The sequence below is a fragment of the Dipteris shenzhenensis genome, chromosome 26, assembly GCF_047967505.1.
Source record: "Dipteris shenzhenensis isolate YYH24624 ecotype China chromosome 26, Dip_SZ_1.0, whole genome shotgun sequence".
In the NCBI taxonomy this organism is placed as follows: Eukaryota; Viridiplantae; Streptophyta; class Polypodiopsida; order Gleicheniales; family Dipteridaceae; genus Dipteris; species Dipteris shenzhenensis.
In genome coordinates, this window is record NC_141621.1 from 35,627,493 (window position 1) to 35,652,040 (window position 24,548).

At 44.8% G+C, this 24,548-nt stretch overlaps 1 protein-coding gene across 2 annotated transcripts in view; it reads left to right on the forward strand.

Moving 5' to 3' along the window:
* The first annotated feature begins 697 nt into the window (after nt 1–697).
* AUG5 (HAUS augmin-like complex subunit) overlaps nt 698–24,548 on the forward strand; it is a 70,991-nt gene continuing 47,140 nt past the window's right edge. For both annotated transcript variants that reach the window (XM_087397905.1, XM_087397907.1), the window contains exons 1-5: nt 698–1,726; nt 1,912–2,460; nt 3,119–3,257; nt 15,912–16,091; nt 20,578–20,787. In XM_087397905.1, coding sequence (XP_087254031.1) covers nt 1,101–1,726; nt 1,912–2,460; nt 3,119–3,257; nt 15,912–16,091; nt 20,578–20,787 — 1,704 coding nt within the window. In that variant the 5' untranslated portion in view covers nt 698–1,100. The remainder of the gene's footprint in view (nt 1,727–1,911; nt 2,461–3,118; nt 3,258–15,911; nt 16,092–20,577; nt 20,788–24,548) is intronic.

The window sequence follows — 24,548 nt, forward strand, 5'->3', positions numbered from 1 at the left end:
CAAATGCTAGCCTAGAGTTGATGAAATATGGGATTCCAACCCAACATGCGACAGCTGGACTGGGAAATCAGGTATCCTTCATTCTCAGGGATAGTCAAAGCTTCACGAGGCAAAGATAAGCTTATGAGGTTGAGGTTGGAGGGCATAAGTGTTGAGCACACTTGGGGAGATGATTTGACGTGCATCGTCAAGGTTGCCGATGGGTGGAGATCTAATCTCCACCATCCGATAAGGGGAATCTGCCTCTCCAAAAACCGGCGGACCAGATGGTGGGCCAGCAACCATGTGTGCCCTCCCCGTTTCCCATGATGGCCGGAAAGGACACCGCATGTTGCCCTTTTTGATCGGATGCCGACTCGTGGCTCCAACTTTCGGCTTGTGGTGCCGGTCGGTCGTCGGAAACCTCCAAGCTTGCTCTTGTGAATGCGGTGGTGTCGGTTGGTCGCCGAAATCCTCCCGACTGGCACCTGTGAATGCGGTGGTGTCGGTCGGTCGCCGGAATCCTCCCGACGTGCTCCCATGAACGCGGACGACGACGAGTGGGTGGGCAGCGTGCCACTCGCGGCGGGGGGGAAGCCCTCTTAGGAAACGAGAAGAAAATGGAATGAGAGATTTGTTGAAATGAAAAGGAAGTATAGAATTGAATTTGAAGTGTGAATTTAGAAGTAAATTTTTAACGTTGAGCTTTGTTGCTTCACTTTGCCGGCAGCAGCAACCAGCTTCCATGGCGTCTCTCCCATTTCTGAGCTTCCAGCTATGGCGACCCTCAGCTATGGCGATCCACAGCTATGGCTTCCATCATCCCCTGTTTCCCTTTTCCCTTCTTCCCATCTTTCTTTTCTCTCTCTTTTGAACGCACCTTTCCCCTCGCTCCCCCCCCCCCCCCTCCTCCTCCACATTTTGGATCGCACCTCACTCCAACCTTTCTTTCCCTGCCTCCCCTCCCTCCTCTCTCGATCCCTCTTTCCTCTTCGTCACGGTCGCCCGCTCTGGTTGATTTTGAATTTGCTTCCCACCTTGAAACCGAGCGCTTGCTCCGGCATTGCATCAAGCGTCCAGTGGAAGCACAATGTACTTCTTTTTCTTGATATAGGACGGGAATGCAAAGTTCTAGCGTCGCTCCGCGGGCAGAGGCCATCCTAGAATGGCTCCAGCAGGAAATGGGGTATCGGCCTCAGAGTCCTTACTCATCCTCGGAAAAGTTGCTTCCTTCGGTGGACAGCCTGAAGAGGATTTGCAGAGGAAATATGCTGCCGGTTTGGAAATTTCTCCTCGAACGAGTTAAATCCGAGAAGACCGTGGAGATTGTGAAAAGAAACATACTCGTCCACGGCAGCCCTGGCAGTGGACCGCAGGCTAAAATCGCCTCTTCCGAATTTCCCGCGAAAGAATGGACTAAAGGGAAGGAAAGCACCAGTGAAGATAAGGAGTCGACAAAGCCGATTGGACGCGATAAAAGAAGGGTTGATCTAAAAACGAGGGGAAGATCCGCATCAGCAGAACTAGCGAAAGTGAAAGACGGCACGGAAAGAGAGAAGGAAAAGGTGTCGGAATCAACGGAATCTAAAGAGAGGGCGCTAAGAGAGCGAGAGGCAGCCGAATTCGAGGTTGAAAGGCTGAGGCATGTGCTGGACAGGTTGCGAAAAGAGTTAAAGACGAGAATGCTGGAGCTGTCAAGGGAGGAAGGCGAGCGTCGACGGGTGCTGGATGACAAATCGAACTCCAGGTGCGACGTCGATTTGTTGCCATTTTGTAGAGGTCTGGAAGATTGTTGATCGAAAGAGTGGTGTCCCTCACTCTCACCAGCGTTTGAACGTAGCGTTTTCGTATAACATTCGGTCATTGCATTTGCCATTCTCTTTCGTATGCTTATTTTAAAGGGATTCGTAATTCTCTGGTGATCTTATTTAGGCATAAGCAGGTGCTTCTGGACGCTTATGACGAAAGGTGTGAACAAGCTGTTCGCATTTTTGCTGAGTATCAAAGAAGGTTGCATCGTTATGTTGAGAATGCAATGGATGTTCAGAGAGGAAAAGCTGAAGGAGGTGATCCAACCACAGATATTCTTCATGCTCGCACTGACCAGGATGCAATTTATGCAACTTCTGTACAAGGTAACAGACCTGCTGATGGCCATATTCTTATTGAGACGGCAGCAGAAAGGAGTATTCGGAAGTCTTGTGAATTGCTGGCTGCACATTTGATTGAGAGAATACAAGACACATTTCCTGCATACGATGGAAGTGGAAACCAGAGAGAAACAGCTTTAGAAGATAGGAAGCTTGGGGTGGATGTGGATGGGGAATTTTTACCAGAAGATGTTAGAGAGACTGCTTTGAATCTTCTCAAGAGCCCACCACAACTTTTGAAAGCAATGGCAGCCTACACTTCTCGAATAGTAGCTCTTATCATTCAGGAGACTGAAAAAATCGACATAAAAGCTGATGCAGAGCGGTTACGGTGAGTACTCCATCTCCTGTTCTCCGTCTGGCTCGTGAACTAAAAAATCGTGATTGCCATGTTTCGCTATAGTGCTTGGCCTGTTCGAGCTCATCTTTTGATATCAAAGTCACGAAATGACTATAGCACGCTTACTGTGCTCAACCAGTAGATTTGAAGATCTCCACATGATTTTGTGTGTATAAATTTTTTATTAGGAACAAGCCAAAGCGTGATGGATATTTTTGCAACTCATCTTTTTCACCTCTAATTGATGGACGAAGTTTCCAAAGGACAATTAGCCTGGTAGTTCAGATCTCTGGGATCTTGGGTTCAGCTGGCCAGGACCTTTGGGAGTTTATTTTAGATAGAACACTGTACTAAAAATATTGCATGACGTGCCCATCAGGGACTGCTGGCTGCAGAAGAGGCAGTCCCTTATGTAGTTTGGCAGAGTCTGCACATCGACTGCTTTCCCTGTTGGACCAAATCTATCCTTTTTGTTGACCTAGAATTGGCTGTGTGCAAGGTTAGTGACATTGTAAGGTGGGAGGTTAGAGTTTATCGCATTGACTCCTTTAAAATCTCTTATACCTGGTCTTGATTTAATCTTTCAACAATGTGCTGGTGCAAGTATTAATTTGGAAATCTTCTGAAGAGTTGATATATTTTATTGCAGATATAAATATGAAAACAACAGGATCACTGAAGATGTATCGGTAGATGCTGACGAAACTTCACTTGCACAGAGCAGAGGCAGTAAAGTTGGGGTAAATGTGACAACAAAAGGGACGTTCAGACAGCTGAGGGAGAGACAGGTATTATTAACTTCATGTCCTCAACACTTAATACTATTTTGATCCCAAAAAGTGCCATAATGCTCACTGCAGACACTGTTATTACAATGCGAGAATGTAATGGATGAAAAATATGTCCACAACATATGGATTCTGAGGGGTTGTGGCGGGAGATAGACTATCCCCACTCTCTTTCCTGCTCACTAACTGCAAACTGCAAGATGATGCACTCAATACACAAAGTGATGCTGTGGATGTGAGTGAGAGAATCAGAGGGAGAGAATATAACTGACAGAATACAACTGTATGGAGGAGCTGAAAAACTGCAAAACTGGAAAGAAACTAGACTACCTAGAGGAGGTGAATCCTCACTAGATCCCTGTAGAGGCTGAGGGCACCCTGCTGGTCTGCTGCGGGGGAGCTTGTCTACTGCTGCACTGAAAGCTTGGAAGGCCTGAGGTGGGGATGAGAAGTGAAGGCCAAGGGGGCTGCTTTTATAGGCCCCCCTTGGGCCTCAAACTGACCGACCAGGCATATTTCTGCCCATCGACCAGACTGCTCTTGTTCACTGACCTGCTGTTGCTGACGTGGTGGCCGACCTGCTGATGTCATCGCTGACATGGTGCTCTGTTGACGCAGCGTATGGCGATGACATGGTGCGCTGCTGATGTGGTGCCTGTACGGACTGCTGAGCTGGCTGTGGCAGTCCACATGGCTGCAGCCCTGACGTGGCTGCCTGCGTGGCAGTCCACGTGGCTGTTGCGTGCTGACTGGACAGCCCACGTGGCAGTCCAGCATGCCACGGGGCTGAGGATGCCCGTGACATGGATTTAGTTTCTTATACAAGTTGGCCTATTCTGCATGAAGCAGGTCATATTACACATAGGAGCTTCCCATTTGGTTGTCTTTTGCTTCTTCATGCATAGATGTGTCCCTAAGGAATCTCTAACATTCCAGTCAGTCCGGGGATGAACTCAAATCATGTTATAATTCGTCTGAGCGATTCTAGATGCCTAGTAAATTGGGGACGAGCATTTTCCGAGCGAAATCTTCCGAGCATCCGAGCGAAGGAAAAAAAAGCTTCCAACTATGTAAAAATATGCCAAAAATAGATCAGAACAAAACCTAGTTGGTGCATATAACCATACTCACATTCTCTTTGGAATTTTTGTTTGGACATAGTTTTAAAACCAATCCTTTTTTAGTGTCATGTGTTTTCTTGCACCTTAATCATGTGGCGCTAGCACCCGAGTCATGTCATTGCTTACGCTTGAGAGAGAGAGAGAGAGAGAGAGAGAGATATGTTTATCAGAATTAAACGTGGCGAGAGGAGAGAGGGAAAGAGAGAAATTAAGAGAGAGAAGAGGGGCTCTTCGGGGCCGTGGCCGCCAAAGGGAGAGAGAGAATGAGAAATGAGAGAGAAGAGTAGGGAGGGAGACAATAGGCTTTAGTTACACATTTTATTATGGAGGCAGCTGGTATGTGTCATTATAAGGTCAGCAGTGAGAGCATCTTGTGTGACATCTCAAGAAGCTCAGGATATCATTACAGGACAGGGGTAGAGGTCTCTGATAAATCATTGAGGACCATTTAGTAATATGGTGTGGGTGCGAGGAAATGCTCGCAAGGATTTCTTTTTTTTTTTCAAGAAAGAGACTTCTATGAAGTAAGAGAAAAAACCCGCGAGAGCAAGCTCAAAGCGGAATACATCATGAAATCATGAGGATAAATAAAAAACCCCCTCAGAGTGAGGTGGAAAACAACCAAGGCTGAGGCTGAAAGTGCCACCTCAACCCTATAGTAGTCTCAGAGAAGAAAAGAGAATCCTGCCATTCCCTGAAGAAAGAAGCCCTCCTAGCTGAGGCTGCATGGGAGTCTCCCTGGATATCCATCCATACGGCCATCAAAGTATGTACGGTGTCTGTCCAGATACTAGCCAATGTGTGCGAGGGATGAACTTGAGTACCCTCCAAAGCCTCTGTGCATCTGGCTCTCCAGATATGCCAGGATGCTATGCTCGCTAGAATCTCCCAAGAAGTATCCACAGGATGTACAGTTGTAAAAGGAAGGTGTGGTACCACATCCAACGAACAGAACTCAGTCTGATGACGTCGAACCGAAATGGCCCGAGAGGAGTCAAATCTCTCATAGAATACCTGAGGCCCTGTAAGAGAAAGCCAAGCCACTGAGTCCCATGTCATAAAGAATGGGGAGTGGGCAAAGTGACTGAAAATCCTGGCTACCCCCATCCAAATCATCCTCGCATGTCTGCAATCCCATAAGCAATGCTGAATAGTCTTCGAAGCAGAGAGGCAGCGAGGGCAAGTAAGGTCGGCTCCGAACCTGGACCTCCAAAGGTTCACTGCAATCCCACAACCAAAAGACCTATAACCCTGATAGGCTGAAAAGCAGATTCAAGCAAGATGTCCTCTGTGGACCTGAGCAATCTGCCACCATCCTGGACACTAAAAACTAAAGCATCCTCCTGTGCATCTCGAAAGGCCAAAACTTGAAGCGGAACACCACCTCTCGTAAAAGTACCTGCCCACGTGGAGGAAGTGAGTGGCATATTATCTGTGTCTACCCAAACCTCTGGAAGGGCTGCCTCAATCTGCAAGATCCTCCCTGCACTCCCTTTGAGATGTCCTGTCAACCTTGATTTGGTCTCCTCTGGAAGCCTGCGGAAAGCTTTCCAAGACCCCATAGATGATGCAGGTCCCCTCTCCCACCTGGACCACTACATGTAGAGTGAGGCACCCAGTGGTCTGCCATGATCATCTAAAATATTGTCATTCCACATGATGGGTTGCTTATCAATCTCTTCACGAGAGGAAGGAGGAATCCTCCGAAGAGTGCTTCTGAAACTGGCCCAAGCTTTCAGAATGGCAACCATGAGAGGGGACGAAGGTGATCTGAGGTGTGCTGTGGTGAAGATCCACCTAACACTGCTCATCCAGTCTCCTCTTGAAGAAGGTGTGCACCTTTGTATGCTGCTAATAAGAAAGTCCTTCCACGGTTCCTGCCCTGGCATAAGTCCCCGCACCACCATCTTGCAAAGTAAAGCTCTGCACTGTAAATCTAGATCAATAATATTGAGACCCCCTTCCTGTGTAGGGAGGATGAGGGTCTCCCAAGCCACCCTGGCTAAGGCATCTGCTGTGCCATCAAGCCCACTTCAAAGAAAGTTTCTGATCGGTCTTCTGACCTAAATGATGCAGTCCCTAGAATGGCACCAGATGAACAAACAAACCAGGCCGTGGCCAAGAGGTTCTGGTTGACCACCACAACTCTAGAGGCAAGATCCAACTTGGCTGAGCTCCAAAAAAGAAGCTTCCTCCTGATGCTCTCCAAAACGGGAGCAAACTGCTGCGTGGAAGAAATATCCAAGCCGACTTGGCAGCCCAAATGCTTGATAGGCACACCCCTCTGAACCCAAGTGAATCCTATGTCAAGCCCCCAAACTGGAGTGTCCTCATCACTGATCCAAAAGCCATTGGATTTATGCCAATTTATGTGCGCCATTGCCACCAAGCAAAATAAATCCAATGCTGTCCTGAAAGAAGTGAGCGTTTGTGGAGTGGCATCCAAGTAAACTGCTGTGTCATCTGCCAACTCACTGTCAAGTAGCTCCTCTTCCCTTCTGATGGGAAGTCTCAGCCCAAAGATGTCAGCTTGAGATCTAACATAGATACTCATAGCTTCGGCCACGAACAAAAAAAGGAAAGGAGCAAGGGGGCATCCTTGACGGACTGATCTCGAAATCTGAAATCTCTCACCCCTTACCCCACCAATAAGTACTTGGCTGTGGGCTGATCTGTACAAAGAGGAAACACCTATGATCCAAGCATCAGTAAAGCCAAAGCGTAGAAGGGTGCCCTCCAAAAAACCCCAATCTACTCTGTCATAAGCTTTCTCAAAATCCAAAAGTAGAATGGCTAGATTCTAGCCACTCTGCATGGCCCACTCTGAAGCTTCCCAGAAAGAGAAAATGTTATAAAAAATGCTTCTGCCATGCACAAATCCCGTCTGAGTGTCATGAATAAGATCAGGGAGAAGGGGCTGCAATCGGAGGCTGAGCCTTGGCCAAAATCTTGTAACAAGTCCCCAGAAGTGTGATAAGCCTCCACTGGGACACTAAATTTCTGCAACCTCCTTTCGGGATAAGGTGGATGAGACCCTTTGTAAGCGACCTAGGCATCTCGCTAGAGTCCCAAATGGCCTGCAGGGCTGAAGTAATGTAGTCTCCAATCATATCCCAAAATGCAATGAAAAAAGACGGGGTGAGGCCATCCGAACCTGGGCACTTGCCCTTGTGAAGGGCTGAAAGTGCAGTCCTGAACTCTGTGTTGGTGAAAGGTGCATCGAGCAAAACATGCATACCCGGATTCACCAACACAGGGATGCTCTACCAAATAGCCTGTTATGCGCTAGCCGAGATAGCATGACCTCGGAAAGATCGGTGGGCATTTTCTCTTAGATGACCAACTGTTGTAATAATTAATGTGCGTAAATGAAACGGCAAGAGAAGTAACTGCCAAGGTCCTAGGTGAGGGTGAAATGGCATTGACTAGGTGGTTCTGAGTGCTAAGGCCTAGGTGCACCTAAATGTGCAATAATGCCAAGGGGCAAGTGGTTTTAAATGTGCCCCAAGAGAGGGGTAAATGGTGCACCAAGTGGAAAGGCTAAAATGATGACATTTGGCAAGGGGAACCATCTAGGGAAATGAGGGTCTCGTGGATATGCATGAGGAAGAAAAAAAGGACGTATTAATTGAAAAACATGCGATCTACAAGAGTAGGCTAGGAGGAAATAACAGATGCCATCGCCCGTGATCTGAGTGTGTGTTAGAGAATAGAGAATCTATCAATTGGTATCAGAGCTCAAGGCAAAGGAAGAGCGACGAGTTAGGTGATGGAAGGAAGGCTTGGAGCGCAAAGGTGACGCAAGGTGGTCAATTGCATCACCTGTTCGTGACGTGCGAGGGACGTGAGGATCGCTGGTTGTGACGAAGGCTGTACGTGACGGGGGCAGGTGGACGGGCATCTCCGGTTGATGTTCTGCGGTGACGATGTGGCGTGGTGTTGACGGGCACTTACGCTCATTTACGCAAGCTTCCCTCCATCAGAGCGCTGTCCATCTATAAGCCTACAGAGATTCCGTCGGTTAACGAACTGTAGGCCTAAATATCCTGGTGGATTGACGAGGTGAGGAGAAACGGGCAACGTAGGAAGAGTCGCCATCGCCATCGCCTGCCAAGTTTCCGTGGCTAATTTACGTCATAGTTCCAGAAGGTCGCCGGTGAAACGAACCAGAGATAAATACGACAAGGGGGATCAATCGACATTTCGAGAAGAAAATCAGGGAGCACCTTCTTTCGATACAGCTTTTATAGTTTTATATATGGTCCTGTTATTCCTGCACCGTAAAAGGAACGTTCAGAGTATTACATATTTGGGAGTTTAGTGTGCAGGAGAAAGAAAAACAGGAAAGTAAAATAGAAAAGAGGTGTATATATATTTTATTTGGGCTCTAGAAAAGACTGAAAAAAGAAGAAGAAGAAGAAAAAAAAAAAACCCCTTTTCCCTTTTAAAACTATGGAGGCAGAAGGACAGAATTCTAGGGTGAATCCTAGTGAGTCTAGAGCACGGTCTACACAACAAATATCACATCACACAGCACCTACTTTGATCGGTAGGATTTCGATATTAGAAGATGCTTTACAGCAAATTATGAACCAGTAGCTTCAAGTGAACGTTGGTCAGAATGAGATCAGGGAGATGGTGCAAGCCTTGTCGGCTAGACCGTCTAGAATTGATAAGGGCAAAGCTCCAGCAGAGCCGAGCCCAGTATACATTCATCAGAGCGCGCAAAGGTCAAAGTGCCTAATATCGCTAATTATAGACCGGAGAAGTACGCTGGTCGGATGACCGAGCGCAGTTCTGATGTGATCGAGGTTTGGTTACACAAGTGGGAAGAAGCCTTCGCCATTTGTGAAATCAGATCTGATCTAAAGAAAAACCGTGAGGCCACTCACCTGTTTATTGAGGCAGCGATGGTGGATAAAGCAACAGAAGGATCAAGTTGCTCCTACCACCTGGGAAGGGTTTAAAGCTGAATTTAAGAAACACTTTCTCCCACCTGATGAAGAGTCCCGAGCTTGGGATGCTTATAGAAATCTTCGTCAGAAGAGTCTGTCGGTGGCAGAGTACACCGACAAATTCAGGGAATGTGTCATGAAAATAACAGACCCTCTCCCTATGTCAGTTCAGTTAAAAGACTATATCTATGGACTGAACGACAAGATCAAAATGGAAGTTCGGGCTAAATATGTGACTACATTAGATGAATCTATTGCAGTAGCCCTGAACTATGAGGATGCCAGAGGCAGATTTGGTGGATTTGTGCAGGCAGGGACTCACTATGAGTACCCGAAAAAAGGGGGATTTCAGAGGAAATGGATTTCAAAGACAAGTGTCTCGCAGCCAAGTGGCCAAACCAAGCAGGTGAAGCCGGTTGAGGGACCAGTAAAAACAAGTACCACCATTGGGGTGAAAAGGAAAATAACTCCAATGGCAGCCCGGGCTTGGTCAAAGTCCTCGTTGACTCCTGAACAAAAAGAGAAAGCTAGAAAAGAAGGATTGTGCTTCGGCTACCTTCAGCGACATCAGTGGAAAGATTGTCCACTGAATAAAGACTGTCGCACGGCTAATATGATAATATCTGAATGCGACGTGGAAATGCAGGAGAGTCCCAATGCGGAACATATGCAGATGCAATTGGCGGGACCTTCTCAGAGGTTAGTACTTGTGTTGTTAAGTGTGTCTGTTACTAAGTTAGTAAGCGGTGCACCTGATAACATCCTATCTAAGCCCGCGGCAACGGGGTATACAGCCTTTAATGATACGGAGTTAATTAAAATGAAAGGGCAAGTGGCCAATCATGATGTCATTGTGTTGTTTGACTCGGCGTCAACTCACACTGTGATTAACTCCAAGCTCGTGAGGAGGCTGAAATTAAAGACAGGTCCATCTGACTATGCGTATACAGTCAGGATGGCAGATGGAAGTTCAACTGAAGTATGGGACCAAAAGGGTTACCCAGTTGGAGCTTGGGATTCAGGACTATGCTAAGAAGCTTGATTTTGAAATGACCAAGCTTGCTCATGCAGATATAGCCCTGGGTATGGCGTGGCATTCTAGGAAGAATCCAGCCATTGATTGGAAAAAGCACGTATATCAATTCAAGATGAATGATGTGCTTTATGTCTTGCGAGGTGAGAAAGATATACCTCAGGGACCGTTGGTTTCCGTGATGGAAATCCGAAAAGCTCAAGTAGAGTTTTTATTCCTTTGCACAGCATCGGTAGAGCCGGTTGATGATTCTTCGGCTAGCACTGATGTTACGTAAAGTGGTGAGATGGCCAAGCTGGCTAATCGTATAACAGAGGAGTTCTCTGAATGTTTTAGGGATGAACTACCTTATGGGTTACCTCTAGAGCGGAAAGTTCAACATAAGATTAAACTGATCCCGGGGGCAGAACCTGTAAATAGACCTCCCTATAGAATGAGTTTTACTGAAGAGGCGGAGGTGCGTAGACAACTGGAAGAATACCTCAAGTTGGGGCAGATTTAACCAAGTTTCTCACCTTTTGCTTCGCCAATGATATTAAAGAAGAAAAATGATGATACGTTTCGCCTCTGTATAGATTACAGAGCATTGAATAATATCACTATTAAGCACAGGTATCCGATGGCTCGGATTGATGATTTGCTAGATGCATTACATGGAGCTGTGATTTTCAGCAAGATAGATCTTAAGTGTGGCTACCATCAAATCCGGATTAGAGCCGAGGATGTGCATAAAACCGCTTTCAGAAGCAAGTTTGGTCATTATGAGTTTTTGGTAATGCCCTTTGGACTTACCAATGTCCCAGCGACATTCGTCATGCTTATGAACGATTTGCTACGTCCGTATATCGAAAAGTTCGTAGTACATTTTATTGACGATATTCTGATATTCAGTAAAAGTATTACTGAGCATCGTGAACACTAAAGAGTAGTATTCAGTACTTTGAGGAAAGCCAATCTTTATGTAAATAAAAAGAAAACTATATTGTGTATGGTTAGGCTTGAATATTTAGGGTTCATAATTACTCCACAGGGGGTAGAAATGGATCCGAAGAAAGTAGCTATGATACTAACTTGGCCAATCCCTCAGAGTCTGACCGCGTGTTGCGATCATTCTTGGGATTTGTCCAGTTTTATAGAAGGCATATCAAAGGATATTCCGGAATAGTATCGCCATTGACTGATCTGACCTTAGATAAAGTACCTTTTATTTGGGGACAGAGTCAACAAGAAAGTTTTAACACCATAAAACAAGCTGTGGTCACAGGACTGGTGTTAAAAATAGTTGATCCCCAGAAACCGTTGTTCCTGGAAACCGATGCAAGTGGCATTGCGGTAGAAGCAGTTCTCCTTCAAGAGGGAAGGCCAGTAGCCTTTGAAAGCAAGAAGCTTTCTCTCTCTCAAAGGAATTGGCCAACTCATGAATTGGAGTTGTATGCTATTATCCATGCTTTGAAAACATGGAGGCATTATTTGTATGGTTCAGAGTTTTATGTGGATGTGGATCATGATACTCTGAAACATTTTTGTAAACAGCCTGACTTGAGGGGCCGCCAAGCTAGGTGGGCAGAGCTCATGCAGGAGTTTAATTTAACGATTCGGTACCGAAGAGGAAAAGATAATAAGGTTGCTGATGCGTTGTCTCGCATTATGCACAACCTGAGTTTCACGGTATTAGAGAGTGCTCTAATGACCGAGATTAGAGAAACTCAAAAAGTGGACGAGTTTGTCCAGAGCTTATGGCCTAAGGCTCATGTGTTAAAACCCGGGAAAAATGAAAAGGATGACGTGGCATCCAGAAAAGGCTAAACTTATGCAAGCTATACCATAAGGGATGGTATGCTAGTTAGAAATGGCAAGGTTGTAGTACCTAGTCAGAATGATCTCAGGTAGAGAGTCATTCGACAGTGCCATGATAGCCCGTGTGCGGGACATCCAGGAGTCGAGAAGACATATGATCTCGTGAAGCGAGATTTCTTTTGGCAAAAGATGAAAAAGCATATTCATGAATATGTGACACGGTGTTTCTCGTGTCAGGTAAGCAAGGCCGAGCGGGTGAAGCCACCCGGACTTTTACAGCCCTTGGAAATACCACTAAGTGGGAGAGCATTTCCATGGACTTTATTGTAGGGTTGCCTACAACACAAGGAGGGTATGATTCTATCCTTGTGGTGGTTGATCGTCTAACCAAGATGGCTTACTTCATTCCAATTAGAGAGTCTGTTAGTTCCCCGCAAGTGGCGGATTTGTTTATCAGACATATATTTCGTCTGCATGGATTGCCTAGATCCATAGTGTCAGACCGAGATGTCAGATTTACCGGTCATTTTTGGACAGTGGTATTTGAGACACTAAGGACTGAGTTGGGAATGAGTAGTGGGGATCATCCTGAGACGGATGGTCAGACGGAGAGAGTCAACCAGACGTTAGAGGATATGCTGAGGGCATATGTGTCATTGAGGCAACATACGTGGGACAAGTGGTTGCCATTGTTGGAGTTTGCCTACAATGATAGAAAACATTCATCTACCGGGTTTAGTCCGTTTGAGCTGAACTATGGTTATAGACTAGCAAATCCAACTATAGTTGGAGTACCTCAGAAAGTGCCTAGTGCCGCGAACTTTGTAGTTCAGATGCGGGAGATGCTAGCACTTGCGAGAGCTAATATCCGCCAGGCTATGGATAGAGCCAAGGTGTATGCGGATGAAAACCGGTCTATAAGAGTATTTAAGGAAGGAGAAAAAGTTTTTCTCAGAGTTCCTTCGCACTCGAAGTCGTTGACTTCAGGAGAGTGTGCTAAGTTGTCACCTCGATACTGTGGGCCGTGGTTAATTCTAAAAAGAATAGGCAAGGTAGCCTATAAATTAGAGTTGCTACTAGGGTGTAAGGTGCACCCAGTGTTTCATGTTTCTCGTTTAAAGAAATTTTTGCATATTGGTGACTCACTAATCGAAGGTGTGGTTTTGTTTTAGGAGATAGAGGATAATGCAAGACGCAAACCAACAAGAATCCTGGACCGAGGAACAATGCAAATACGGAATTGGAAGATACCCACGGTGTTGGTTGCATGGCATGGTCAGCCTCTATCGGAAGCTACCTGGGAATCCGTATACCAGTTACGGAGAGTGTTCCCAGATTTCATCATCGAGGACGTTGGTGCTTGAAGAGGGAAGGAATGTTATGCTCTAGCCGAGATAGCATGACCTCGGAAAGATCGGTGGGCATTTTCTCTTAGATGACCAACTGTTGTAATAATTAATGTGCGTAAATGAAACGGTCAAGAGAAGTAACTGCCAAGGTCCTAGGTGAGGGTGAAATGGCATTGACTAGGTGGTTCTGAGTAATGAGATGAACCGTATCATACGGTTATATCTCCTCCAACTCTATACGTCTCGACTTGGGGAAGGGATCAAGAGTTCCCTATCAAGATCCACTGCTTGTCGCAACCAGTTCTTGAGAATATCGGAGTACGGTCTCATCATCCGGCCCTTGACCTAGAGGACAGAGGAGTCTCGCATGCACTGAGGATAGCCATTTGGCAGATGCAGGTCTCGTCCCATCAGTTGCGGATTGAGGCAGGGAGTCGTGGGATATGAGAGAGAGAGAGAGAGAGAGAGAGAGAGAGAGAGAGAGAGAGAGAGATGTATTAACATCTGCAGAAGCCCTCATGGGACTATGAGACAAAGTACACATCCAAAAAGAAACACTTACATCTGTGACAGTCAGAGAGAGTCGAGGAGTGCACGATGCATCTCAGCTCGAATTATTCAGCACATTACTGGAGTCTAATATTATTTCTGTGAAGTGGCCTTCATTACATCATTTTTTAGGCTGAGAGTCTTTGGGTCTAGGGTTGAAGTCTTTGTTAGTGCTATACCATCTCGATAAACAGCCCATTTTCCTTCCTTTTGAACTTTTACTTTTTCCAATTCTGCAGTTCTTGCCTTGAGCTGAGTCAGGGTGAGCTCCTCTGAAATCCATATTCTAGTACCTCTCGGTTTGAAGGAAAAACACCCACAACTCTCCTCCAAAGAAAAACCTGTTGTTGGCAAAGAGGGAGCTTGCGATTCCAGAGTTGATGCAGTCCAGCCCTCCACCACCTTGCATTGTGCCTCGTAGACCACACATGGTTTGCCCGTGCTGTATTCCAAGGGAGAGGCAAGATAACCTTGTATATATTGGCAACTGTGAGAGAAGTCAAAGGAAGAGGATGCCGAGCAGTGAAGTCCGAAACAAGCACCCAGTTGCGAAGGATCTTGGAGATGAAGGGGAGGTATTGGCTGAAATTCTTGAAGCATTTGGGGAAGCAAACATCAGTAGGGGCGTTAATGCATCCCCAGCGCAAAATGATGAGCCGCCAGTGGAAAGGGCATCACCTAACCTGTTTCAAATACATTTGCCACAAGACGAATACCCTTGGACCATATAAAATAAGAGCGTCTAGGCTCTTGCAAAGCTAGAGGAGAAGCAAAAGCCTTTTGACCAGTGAATACTTTCAGCGCGCAAAGAGTTACCATCCGGAGAAACCCGACCAATCCATTTCAGATGTGAGAGTATGGTTTTGCAGTTAAAAAGCATCCGCGTGACGAAGGGACAGCCCCGAATTTCGCCCTGAATGTGTCCAGGGCCATTGTATTAGCTCCTAGAAGCCACAGACTGTAGTAATAATATGGCGTAGCAAATGACAAACCATAACAGCCCAGGGCTGATCAGTCTGCATGAATTGGAACATCATTTTTCCCTTGTGGGCCAAGATACGCAGGTGAATGTTCACACACACACATACATATATGTGTGCCTGCGTGTGTGTGTGTGTACTTGTCCTACAATGAAATTTTCTGATCTTGTATTTGCTGATCTCCACTTTGGAGACAGCCTCTTTGTAATATAAAGACACATGGATTTCACAAAAAAAGGTTTGTGTGTGTGTGTGTGTGAGTGCGTGCACGCATGCATGCATGCACATGTCTGCACACACATGTATATGTTTTTTTTTGGCTGCATGTGCACATGTTCACGTGCACACACATGAATGCACTTTGGTCATTAAAGGCTCTTCTGATTGAATGTTTTCAGCGCTATTTCTTTCAAATCCAGTTTGTGGAGGTGTTTGTCTAGTACCCTTTTTAAATATTGTTATAATATGTTGCAGTAGCTAGTCCCTGCAAAGTAGCAAGATGGAGTTGATGATTTACCACGTTGGGTTAGTGTCATGAAGCTGAAAACTACATCGTTCCTTTTATGTATATGATGATTTGGGCATCCTTTTGGATTCATTGAGATAGATTTCACTTCCGCTTCTTGAAGTTTTTGAGAGATGAAGGGTTCTATGTAGTTTTTCTCTGATCAGTGTTCTTTCTTAGGTAGGAAATATGCATAGCATAGACATAGCAGCACTCTTTCTCTCTGTCTCTCTATCTTTTTGTAAATGTGCAAATGTCTACATGTGCACGTGTAGATCAAAACGGTTTCTTATAACTCCAGTTTGCAAGATGTTTGCTTGCAATTTGTAGGGATGTATGTGAAACACTCCTGATGATGTCTGTAGAGAGCGCATGTGCACCAATTTATGGCAACGGAGGAGGCATTGAATGCTGCTGCAGATGCAAGAAAAGCAAGTGAAGAGCTCATTAAGCGCATCCGTGGAGGTTCTAGTGGAGGAGATGCTGTTGGTACTACTAGCACAAGAGAGAGTTCTCAAAACACCGGAAGCTCGCGACAATTTGAGGTATACCGATTATAATCTTCATGTACCGATTCTTACTGATGAGGAGTACTTCTTTAACTTTTGCATCCTCTTGCACTTTGTGACATAAAGCTTGTACATTATGTTTTTGAGACTGTCAAATGCAATAAAAACATGGAGCACATTAATGTTAGTATGCACACTGATCTGATAAGGGATGCTATGCTGGCCAAGAACTGCTTGCTTTCCAAGCCTGCAGGTATTTTCTGTCATACAAATATTTGTCAATGCATGTGTGCGGGATACTCGTTTACCAAAATATGTGCTCTCTGTCTGACTCCAATAAATGTGTGCGGGATACTAATTTACCAAAATATGCCACCAGTTAAATAGGGATGTCATGAAGGCTTAACATTTTAATTGTGTGGTAAATACATGTATATTTAATCTCTTCTATGGCATTTAACAATTGATGCTTCATAAATAAGTGATTGGGTTGGTTTGATGATTTTTTGTTTTTCCTGCAATTTTAAGGGAAAGAGGCAATTTCAGTAGGTTTGCAATTTCAGTCGGTTTCTTATAACTCCAGTTTGCAAGATGTTTGCTTGCAAGTTGTAGGGACCGTATGGTTGTAGTTTACACCTTCTAGGACCATATGTGAAATGGCCTCTTCTTGGTGATGTTTGCTGCTCTTGCAAGCTGCAAAACACCTCAACTGAAAATATCCAAAGGATTTGCAAAACAAAAAAAAGATGAAAGATTGCATTCCCTTTGCTGGCTTCTCCTTTCCAGCATTAAAAGCGAGCTGTGATTGTTGAAATCATCCTCAGCTACAGCTCCTAACAGCTTCCTATGAGCATTGACACCATGTTGGATGGTGTTGTGGAGCAGAATGGATGAGAAAGAAATGAGAAAATAGGCGAGAGTCTAATCAAAAGAGTATAGAGCTATGTGGTACAAAAAGGGTTTCCACAACCATAGACGAAGAACGCAATGTCATGTGGTAGGCGAAATTTTTTTGTGGGCACATGATGTAGATAAGCCGAACTAGTCTAGCTGGTGTTAGATATAAAACTACTATTAGTTTGTACAAATATGGCAACAACAAATCTTAAAACCAACACTTGTATCTCAAAGTTTTTAATAAGAGAGCTTGTAGAAAGGGAGGAGTTCTTGTCTTGGCCTCCTGATGGGGTATTGCGACTTCATAAAGATGTATTTCTAGTTGAGAGTATGAATGGTTAAAGGCATGTTAATTTGGAAATAGCAAGTGGTTTAATATCGCTATCTAAAGGGTTAATCACTTGGGAAGGGTTGTGACCTACAGAAGCAGGAGGGGCCTTGCTGTTTAAAGCCTATAGAAGAGCCGGAGAGGCCTGCTATGTAAATACCTAAGTCTTTAAACCCTATTGTTTTTGCTTTTGTGTTCCATAGATTCATAGAACGTTCATTAATTATTTAAGCCTATTGCATAGGGGTTGAGCCCAACCGATGAAGTTATGGTGTAGGTGTGTGGATTCGTATGTGTGAGAGCATATGTTTATATGATGGTCTAAACCCACGATTAGCCGTTGATGATGTCGGTGGGGATGTCATAGTAGCGAGTCTCTCCTATGCATGATAGAATATATGGTTTTCCAACTTATGAGTGACTATCATGAGATCGAAATTGCACTATGTGTTGTGTTTTAAGAGAATAATTGTGGGCATGTTCTTGGATTCATATGAAGATCACAATGTTAAGAAGTCACAGATTTGCAAGGTTTTTGTATCCACTAATGTTATCCAAAAATCTATTTCGCTGGTATTAGAGGTGCTTAGCAAGTCCTAGTTGTAAAAGAAGGATGTGTTGGGTTGTATTGTAAATCCACCTCCGCTATGGAGTCTAGAGGGAGGTGGGGTGTCGAAAGGGCTTTCAGATGGGGTTTATTTCAAGTCAATCGGGTCAGCGAAACCCGAGATATACAATCAATTATGTTGGTGTAGGGTCATGTTCCCATGGGGGGGTTAGAGTGGTTTGATTATGGAGTGTGAGCTTTGGTGTAAATAGGGACTTGGGAAACGTCTGAAGAGTTGTAGTGGATGGCTTGTAATCTTGTACATACTGGTGTGATGGGTGTACTCTACTTGAAATAGGATTTCTAGGGTTAGGCTAGCCATAAACAAGCTTAATTAGCAAATTAATATTTAATTTATTATTCTAGCATCCTTATTCAATCAAAGTTGTATCTTTTTTTCATGGAAAAAAAAAGTCTCATCTTTTAGTAGCTTTTTGCTCTTTGCTAAATGAGGCCTTATGTGATGGGTTAATTGTCACCTTCACACATGTTTGTCCCCTTGCTGCTCCCAGTGTTTCACTTGGAGAGTGTTTGTGCAATTTGGAAGCATCTTGCTTGAACACACATGTAACAATCGGCATCTTCTTGTTGTTGGCATCCCTCTGGCTGAATTGCAATCTAGATCCGAGCCTCTTAGAAGCTTTTTGGCTCACTTCACACTCAAAGATTGTCGATTTTGCGGATTGTTGTTTGACCCCTATAGTGCTCATGATGTCCTCTGTCCATCTTGCACGTGATCGAACCCTGCTTGAGACCCTCTCATATCGTGCCATGATTGTCCAGATGGTCTTCTATACATACCCCAACTCCTGCAAACGTTTGATGAGGCGAGATCTCGGCACCGTGTTAAAAGCTTTGTGGAAATTCACAAAGCAACAATAAACCCTGTGTCTCTTGCTCTGGCCTTCTCGATGATTCCTTTGAGTGTGAGTATGTCATCTAGAGTCGAGTGATTGGCCTAGAAGCCTGCTTGTCCCTCGGCCCTTAGTCCTTGGAGCTTTGCAAACTGGCTAACCTCTGTGTTGACTACTAATTCATAGACCTTAGACATGACATGTCTAATCATAATGGTCTTGTAGTTTTCTAGTCTCATGGGATCCTTTGGGAGGGAAAGTGTTAAGAGTCCAAGTGTTAGGAAAATCGGGCAAACTACTTCATTAAAAAGCTTTGCTAAGATTGGGGCCAAAGTATGATCTTTAGCTCAGCCACTATGAAGCTTCAGAGTTGCATTTTTGATACCGGCGGCTATGAAAAGAGTGCAAGAAGTAGGATAGGGTACTTGCAAGGGGTGAGGTGATGGCTAGTAAGGAATATCACACAGCACGTGTATGTAGGAGTGCCATAGTGTGATGTTCAGGAAGGGGATGGGGATCACCGCTTAACGAAAGCCTACTTCGTTCGGCGGACCAAAAGGCGGTACTCATGTAGCATCTCCACCTCACTTGAGAGGCAATGCTCAGTTTCGAATCTGAGTTGACAGCCTAGAGCCTTACACTCATCATCGTATTAGCTATTGTAAGGTACTGGGCCAAGAGGTGACGGACGAGTGGAATAAGTGGTGTGTGGAGAACGAGTGATCAAGGTGGCTCGAGCCTTGAGGAGTGGTATGTGATTGATATACGTGAGTAGAGTGGAGCGGTGCTTGGAGTATTTAGGGGACAAGCTATGATCAGAGTGTATGTCATGATATGTAGTGTGCATGCACAATGCCGGGGTGTGTGTTTAAGGTAGGGGATGGATGTACTAAAGAAAAAATAGTTGTGTCCTGATCCTGGAGGTGGTGGCGAGACAAAGAAATCGGTGATATGTGAGGTGAAGAAGGGGATCCCATGAGATAGTCAACTACACGTGTGGGGAACAAGTGAAACCACTCAAGGAGGGCCATCTGTCCAGATCATCATAAATGACAAAATTGTGTACCTGCCCCAAGTGTTAATTTCATGTTTATTTATGGAGTGTTTACCAATGAGTTAAGCCTTACAATAGGGGTGTTTGGTTTTCAAGGGATACTATCCGAGTCCTCCCACAAATGTAACTTGTACTATATGATCATTTCGGAGAGTGCTACCATGGATTACCTCATCTTCTCCATTTGCTTTTACTATATTTATGTTGTTGTAACCTTGTTCCTTTTTATGTACAATATTGTGGGTATGGCAAGATCTACTTGTTTGATGCTTTTTTTGGTTGTGTATGTTCTTAGCGCCTCAGCTAGTGCCCTCCCTTGCCCCAAAAAAGGTCAACCATGGGACCTTTCTAGAAACACTATGGAAGCCTTGAAGATTGGTACCTGCAAGATTTGTACCCATAACTAAGGCTTGGAAGCTGATTTTGGCCCTTTTGAAGAATGTGGTGATAGACAAGCTGTGTGGTGCTGCTGTTTCATATCAAGGTTGGCCAAAAGATCTTATTTCAGATCGTGTTTTGGTTGGGCTAGTGTTTTGGTTTTCATGCAAGTCAAATTATGGCACCTGCTCCCAATACTTCAAGGGTGACATGAGGGAGTGATTGGAGGAGATTAATCTTAGAATGTGATGAATGCCGTGGGCAGAAAATTTGTTGTTTATTTAGGAGAATGGGCAGTTTGGCTAATTTGGCCTTTGGACTGAAATAACTCATTGGTTTTTGTGGAGGATTTCTGTCGTTTTGCTTGGTTCACTAGTGGTTGCTAACCATTTTTGTATTCACAGTTGGATGTATGGACCAAGGAGCGCGAGCTAGTGGGACTGAAAGCAAGTGTCTCAACACTAACTAATGAAGTTCAAAGGCTAAGAAAAATGTGTGAAGAGAGAAGAGCTGCTGAGGATGCATTACGAAAAAAGTGGAAGAGGATAGAGGAGTTTGATGCTCGACGAACGGAATTGGAAGCTATTTACTCAGAGCTTATACGTGTTAATTTGGTATGATGTTTTTCCTCACCATTTGGTGGTTCTAAAATATGCTATCTATAACGGAACTCATGAATCTTGATTCTCATACTTAATCATATTGGCTTTTATCTTTTCTCTATTCCTTGATTGGAGGAAGCATCTTGAAACAAATTTGTTCTCTTATCACTGGAAAAAGGATCAATGGCAGCGGTACAATCTCGTAAATTATAATTGTTGAAAAATCCACCTTTTAGTACCTCATACAAAAAGATCTTCGATGTGCATACCTCTCTACGAATCAAGCATATGTAATTGATAACAGTTAGAACACTCCTAGTGCGCCCTCTTTTAGAAAGATGGTTACAATGCCTCAATCCCTCAATCTCCCACAACTTGGTCAACTAATCTAAGTATATAAACTAGAAAACATGGTTGACGAAGATTAACTTTCAAGGGTGTGGTTAATTAAATGAAACCATTACCAGATTTGTTTTCTAAGAACATGTATGTTAAGGGAAGGGAAGCCAAATTAGGTTCATAGCACACCAAGGGTTGCTGATAAGCAAAATCATGAGGGCTAGCTAAAAACCAAGATTTATATATTGGTAGATGGCATGTTCTTTGAGATCCAAGCAAACACATGGCGGTGTACTTGCGAGCTTGCTTGGACATTATAAGCCCTATCAACAACTAGACAGTTCTACTTTGGACAATAGCACAGGAGGGTCTCCCCCATTAAGAAGCCATAGTATGGGATGTGGTATCTATTTATATGGATACTAGAAGATTAATTGAGGTCTCCCATGACTATTACCTTGCCTAGTTCTTTCAGTTCTGCAATATCTAGGCATAGTGATTCAAATGCCTCACTTGAATCTATTCCATTCCGGGCATAGAAAGGGGATTCATGGTGAGGTATATAGCATCCTGCAAGGAAGAGGGGGCAGTCACCAAATTCAAGTTTCAGCCTTATAAACCTCTTGTTTTTATCAGCTCTGTACATGCTGATTTTTTCCTGCTAAGTGTTCTTGGATCATGCATGCTACTCCTCCCTGGCCTCTCTTTCCAATTTGTTTTTGGTACACAGTGTGCACAACATATCCTGGTATTTCTGGGATTCGGCATATCTCGCTTTCCCATGTTTCTCCAAAAAAAGTACATCTGCTCCCTGCACGAAAGCATTGATACTGACTCCCTTATTCCAAGGGAAACCTCTACAGTTCCAGAACATTTACTTGCAAAGATGTGTATGTCCCATGGGTCTTGCATCCCTACTTAGTGTCCTCCTGAGAGGGAGGTGTTTTGCCTTGTCTTGCCAACCGTTCTGCATATTGTTTTCTTCTTGCTTCTTGCTGTTTTGGGGTGCGGTCCTCAGTGACATAAAAGGGGGAACCTTTAAGGTACTGCTATTGTCTAGGATAATGTCACAATTTCTTTCATCCATCACCGTGCATACAATGACTTTTTTTAGGCATTCCCTCTTGGACTCTTCCCACTCTGTGGGCTCCATATACTGCTACATCTGGCATGGCGAAATGCTGCGCAAAGAATGCTGTCACCTCCTTGGCCAATTCAAGAGGGGTCTCTTTGTCTGGTTCAGGCATACTGCGAATGACAAGATTCTGAGCTATCTTGTCTCTTTCTTTTTGTTTTGCATGTCCCCATTGGTAGGCATATTATCATGTGGTGGGGCTTGAGCTTTGACTTCTGGGACTTGTTTTTTCCTGGGCTGTTCATTGACATTTCCATGTCCATTGGGCTGTAGTTGGCAACCTCTACCCATTGGTTGGGTGTTATGATGGCTTTGTCTTTCTTTTCTTGATCTCTAACTTGTATCAATTCTTGAACCTGTTTACATCCAGTCTCCGCTGTTTGCTCCAAGACCGACACCTTGCTCTGAAGCTTCATAACTAATGATCTCAGTTGGAAATTCTCAGCCTGTAGCTCGATAAACGTGTCCATTAACTTGTCAATTCTCTTGCTGTTTTCCGTGCCATATACCTTCGAGAAAGGTGTGATAAAATCTTGTTTTCTGTTCAGCCTGAATGGGGTCTTGGGGGTCCCCATGGTCACCTGGAATGCATCAGATTCGAGAATTCTTTGCGCAGTAAAATGTTGAGGTGAGAATCTTGACGAGAGAGAGAGAGAATCTCCCGATTATATGCAGGCGCTCCTCTGGTTGGAACAGGGAAATAGCCGTGACGTTTCCAATCTCCCGATTATATGCAGGGCTCCTCTGGCTTAAGAAATAAACTCTTTCGACCTTGACGTGACGACAGAGAACTGATACTGCGGTCTGCCTTCTCCCTTTCTTTGCTCGCTCTCCTGGAGACTAATTTGAACATTGTAACTTCCGTGTGATGCGGTGGTCACAAACATGCCGGCCTCCTAGCCTAATGCAACAGCTTCAGTGGAGTGGCCACGACTGTTTCCGGAAGGTTCGCATATAAATAGCTCTGAGTGACACCGTAAGTCATCATCTCGCGCAAATGCGAGAGCATTCAAACAATATGAGCAGACGTAAATTTCTCATCTGAAATGCAAGGTTGCCCGTAGTAGCGGCACTAGGCAGACACCTAAGGAGCGAGTCTACCAGTAGAAGAGACGGGTTAGGTGCAATTTTGGTAGTGTAGGATTAGGCAAGCGCCAGAACATTGGTATTTGAGAGAGAGAGAGAGAGAGAGAGAGAGAGAGAGAGAGATGTATTAACGTCCACGGGAGGCCTCACGGGCCTATGGGACAGAGTACACAAAAAGACGAACTCATACAAGCTTCAGTGGGCTGAAGCAAAGGGCGTGCTAGAGCCCTTGCTAAGTACTAGTACGTGCTAAACAAAATCATAATCATGAATAGAAATAGTCAACTGCATAGTGGACCAGATCAATCTATCCAGTATCAGGTAGAAACTGAAAAACAAGTCAGTCTCGGAGTTGGGACTCAGAATTAGAATCAGAAACTAAAGTGTGGCATAGTGATGGCTCTGTGGTGAGCTGCAAAGATATCTCATATTTGCGTTTATCGAGCTGTCTCGTGCTGCAGTGGGGGGCGTGGTCTCCTCGCTCTTTGAACTCTCTGGGCTATGTCCAGAGTGACCCCTCGTCTCTGTCGGTCTCCCTTGAGGAGAGCTATGATAGGTCGGACCTCAATAGAGTGTGCTTTAGGCACTCTCTGTAGTGCATGTGGTCTCTGCGTCCCTCTCTCGATGGTACTGTGTCGGCTGTCGGCTAGCTTCTCCTCTTACGCTCCGTTGTGTCCTAGGGCTGACTCAAATGTTTGTTTAAAGTCTGTGACGTTGTGCCAAGTTAGCCTCTATGTCCTGTGGTGGTCTGGCCATCCCCTGCTGCTCTCTGATCTGTCGCAGTAGTGTCTCCCTGTGCCGACGCATCTCCATCAGATAGAGCCCAATACAGACCTGGTCATGGAAATGTATCAGTCGTGATAGAGGACCAAAGCCACTCCCCTCAAGGTAGAGACAATGGTAACGCCCTCGGATCTCATAGTAGGCTAGGCAAACACAAAGAAAATGCTCCTCTATCTCAACCGCACCCAGTGTACATATCATGCGAATTCGTTGCTCTCTGGGTATACCTGTTGCTCTCTCTGCCTCGATCCTCAACTGATGGGAGGAAACCCGCATCTAACGAATGGCAATCCTCAGTGCATGGGAGTCTCCTCTGTCCTCGAGATACTGGTGCATCAATTACTTGCAAGAGATCGCTCCTTCATGTGTAAACAGGGAGATTTTTAGAGTTGTGCTTTAGACTTGGCACAATTCGATAACAAATTGGTGA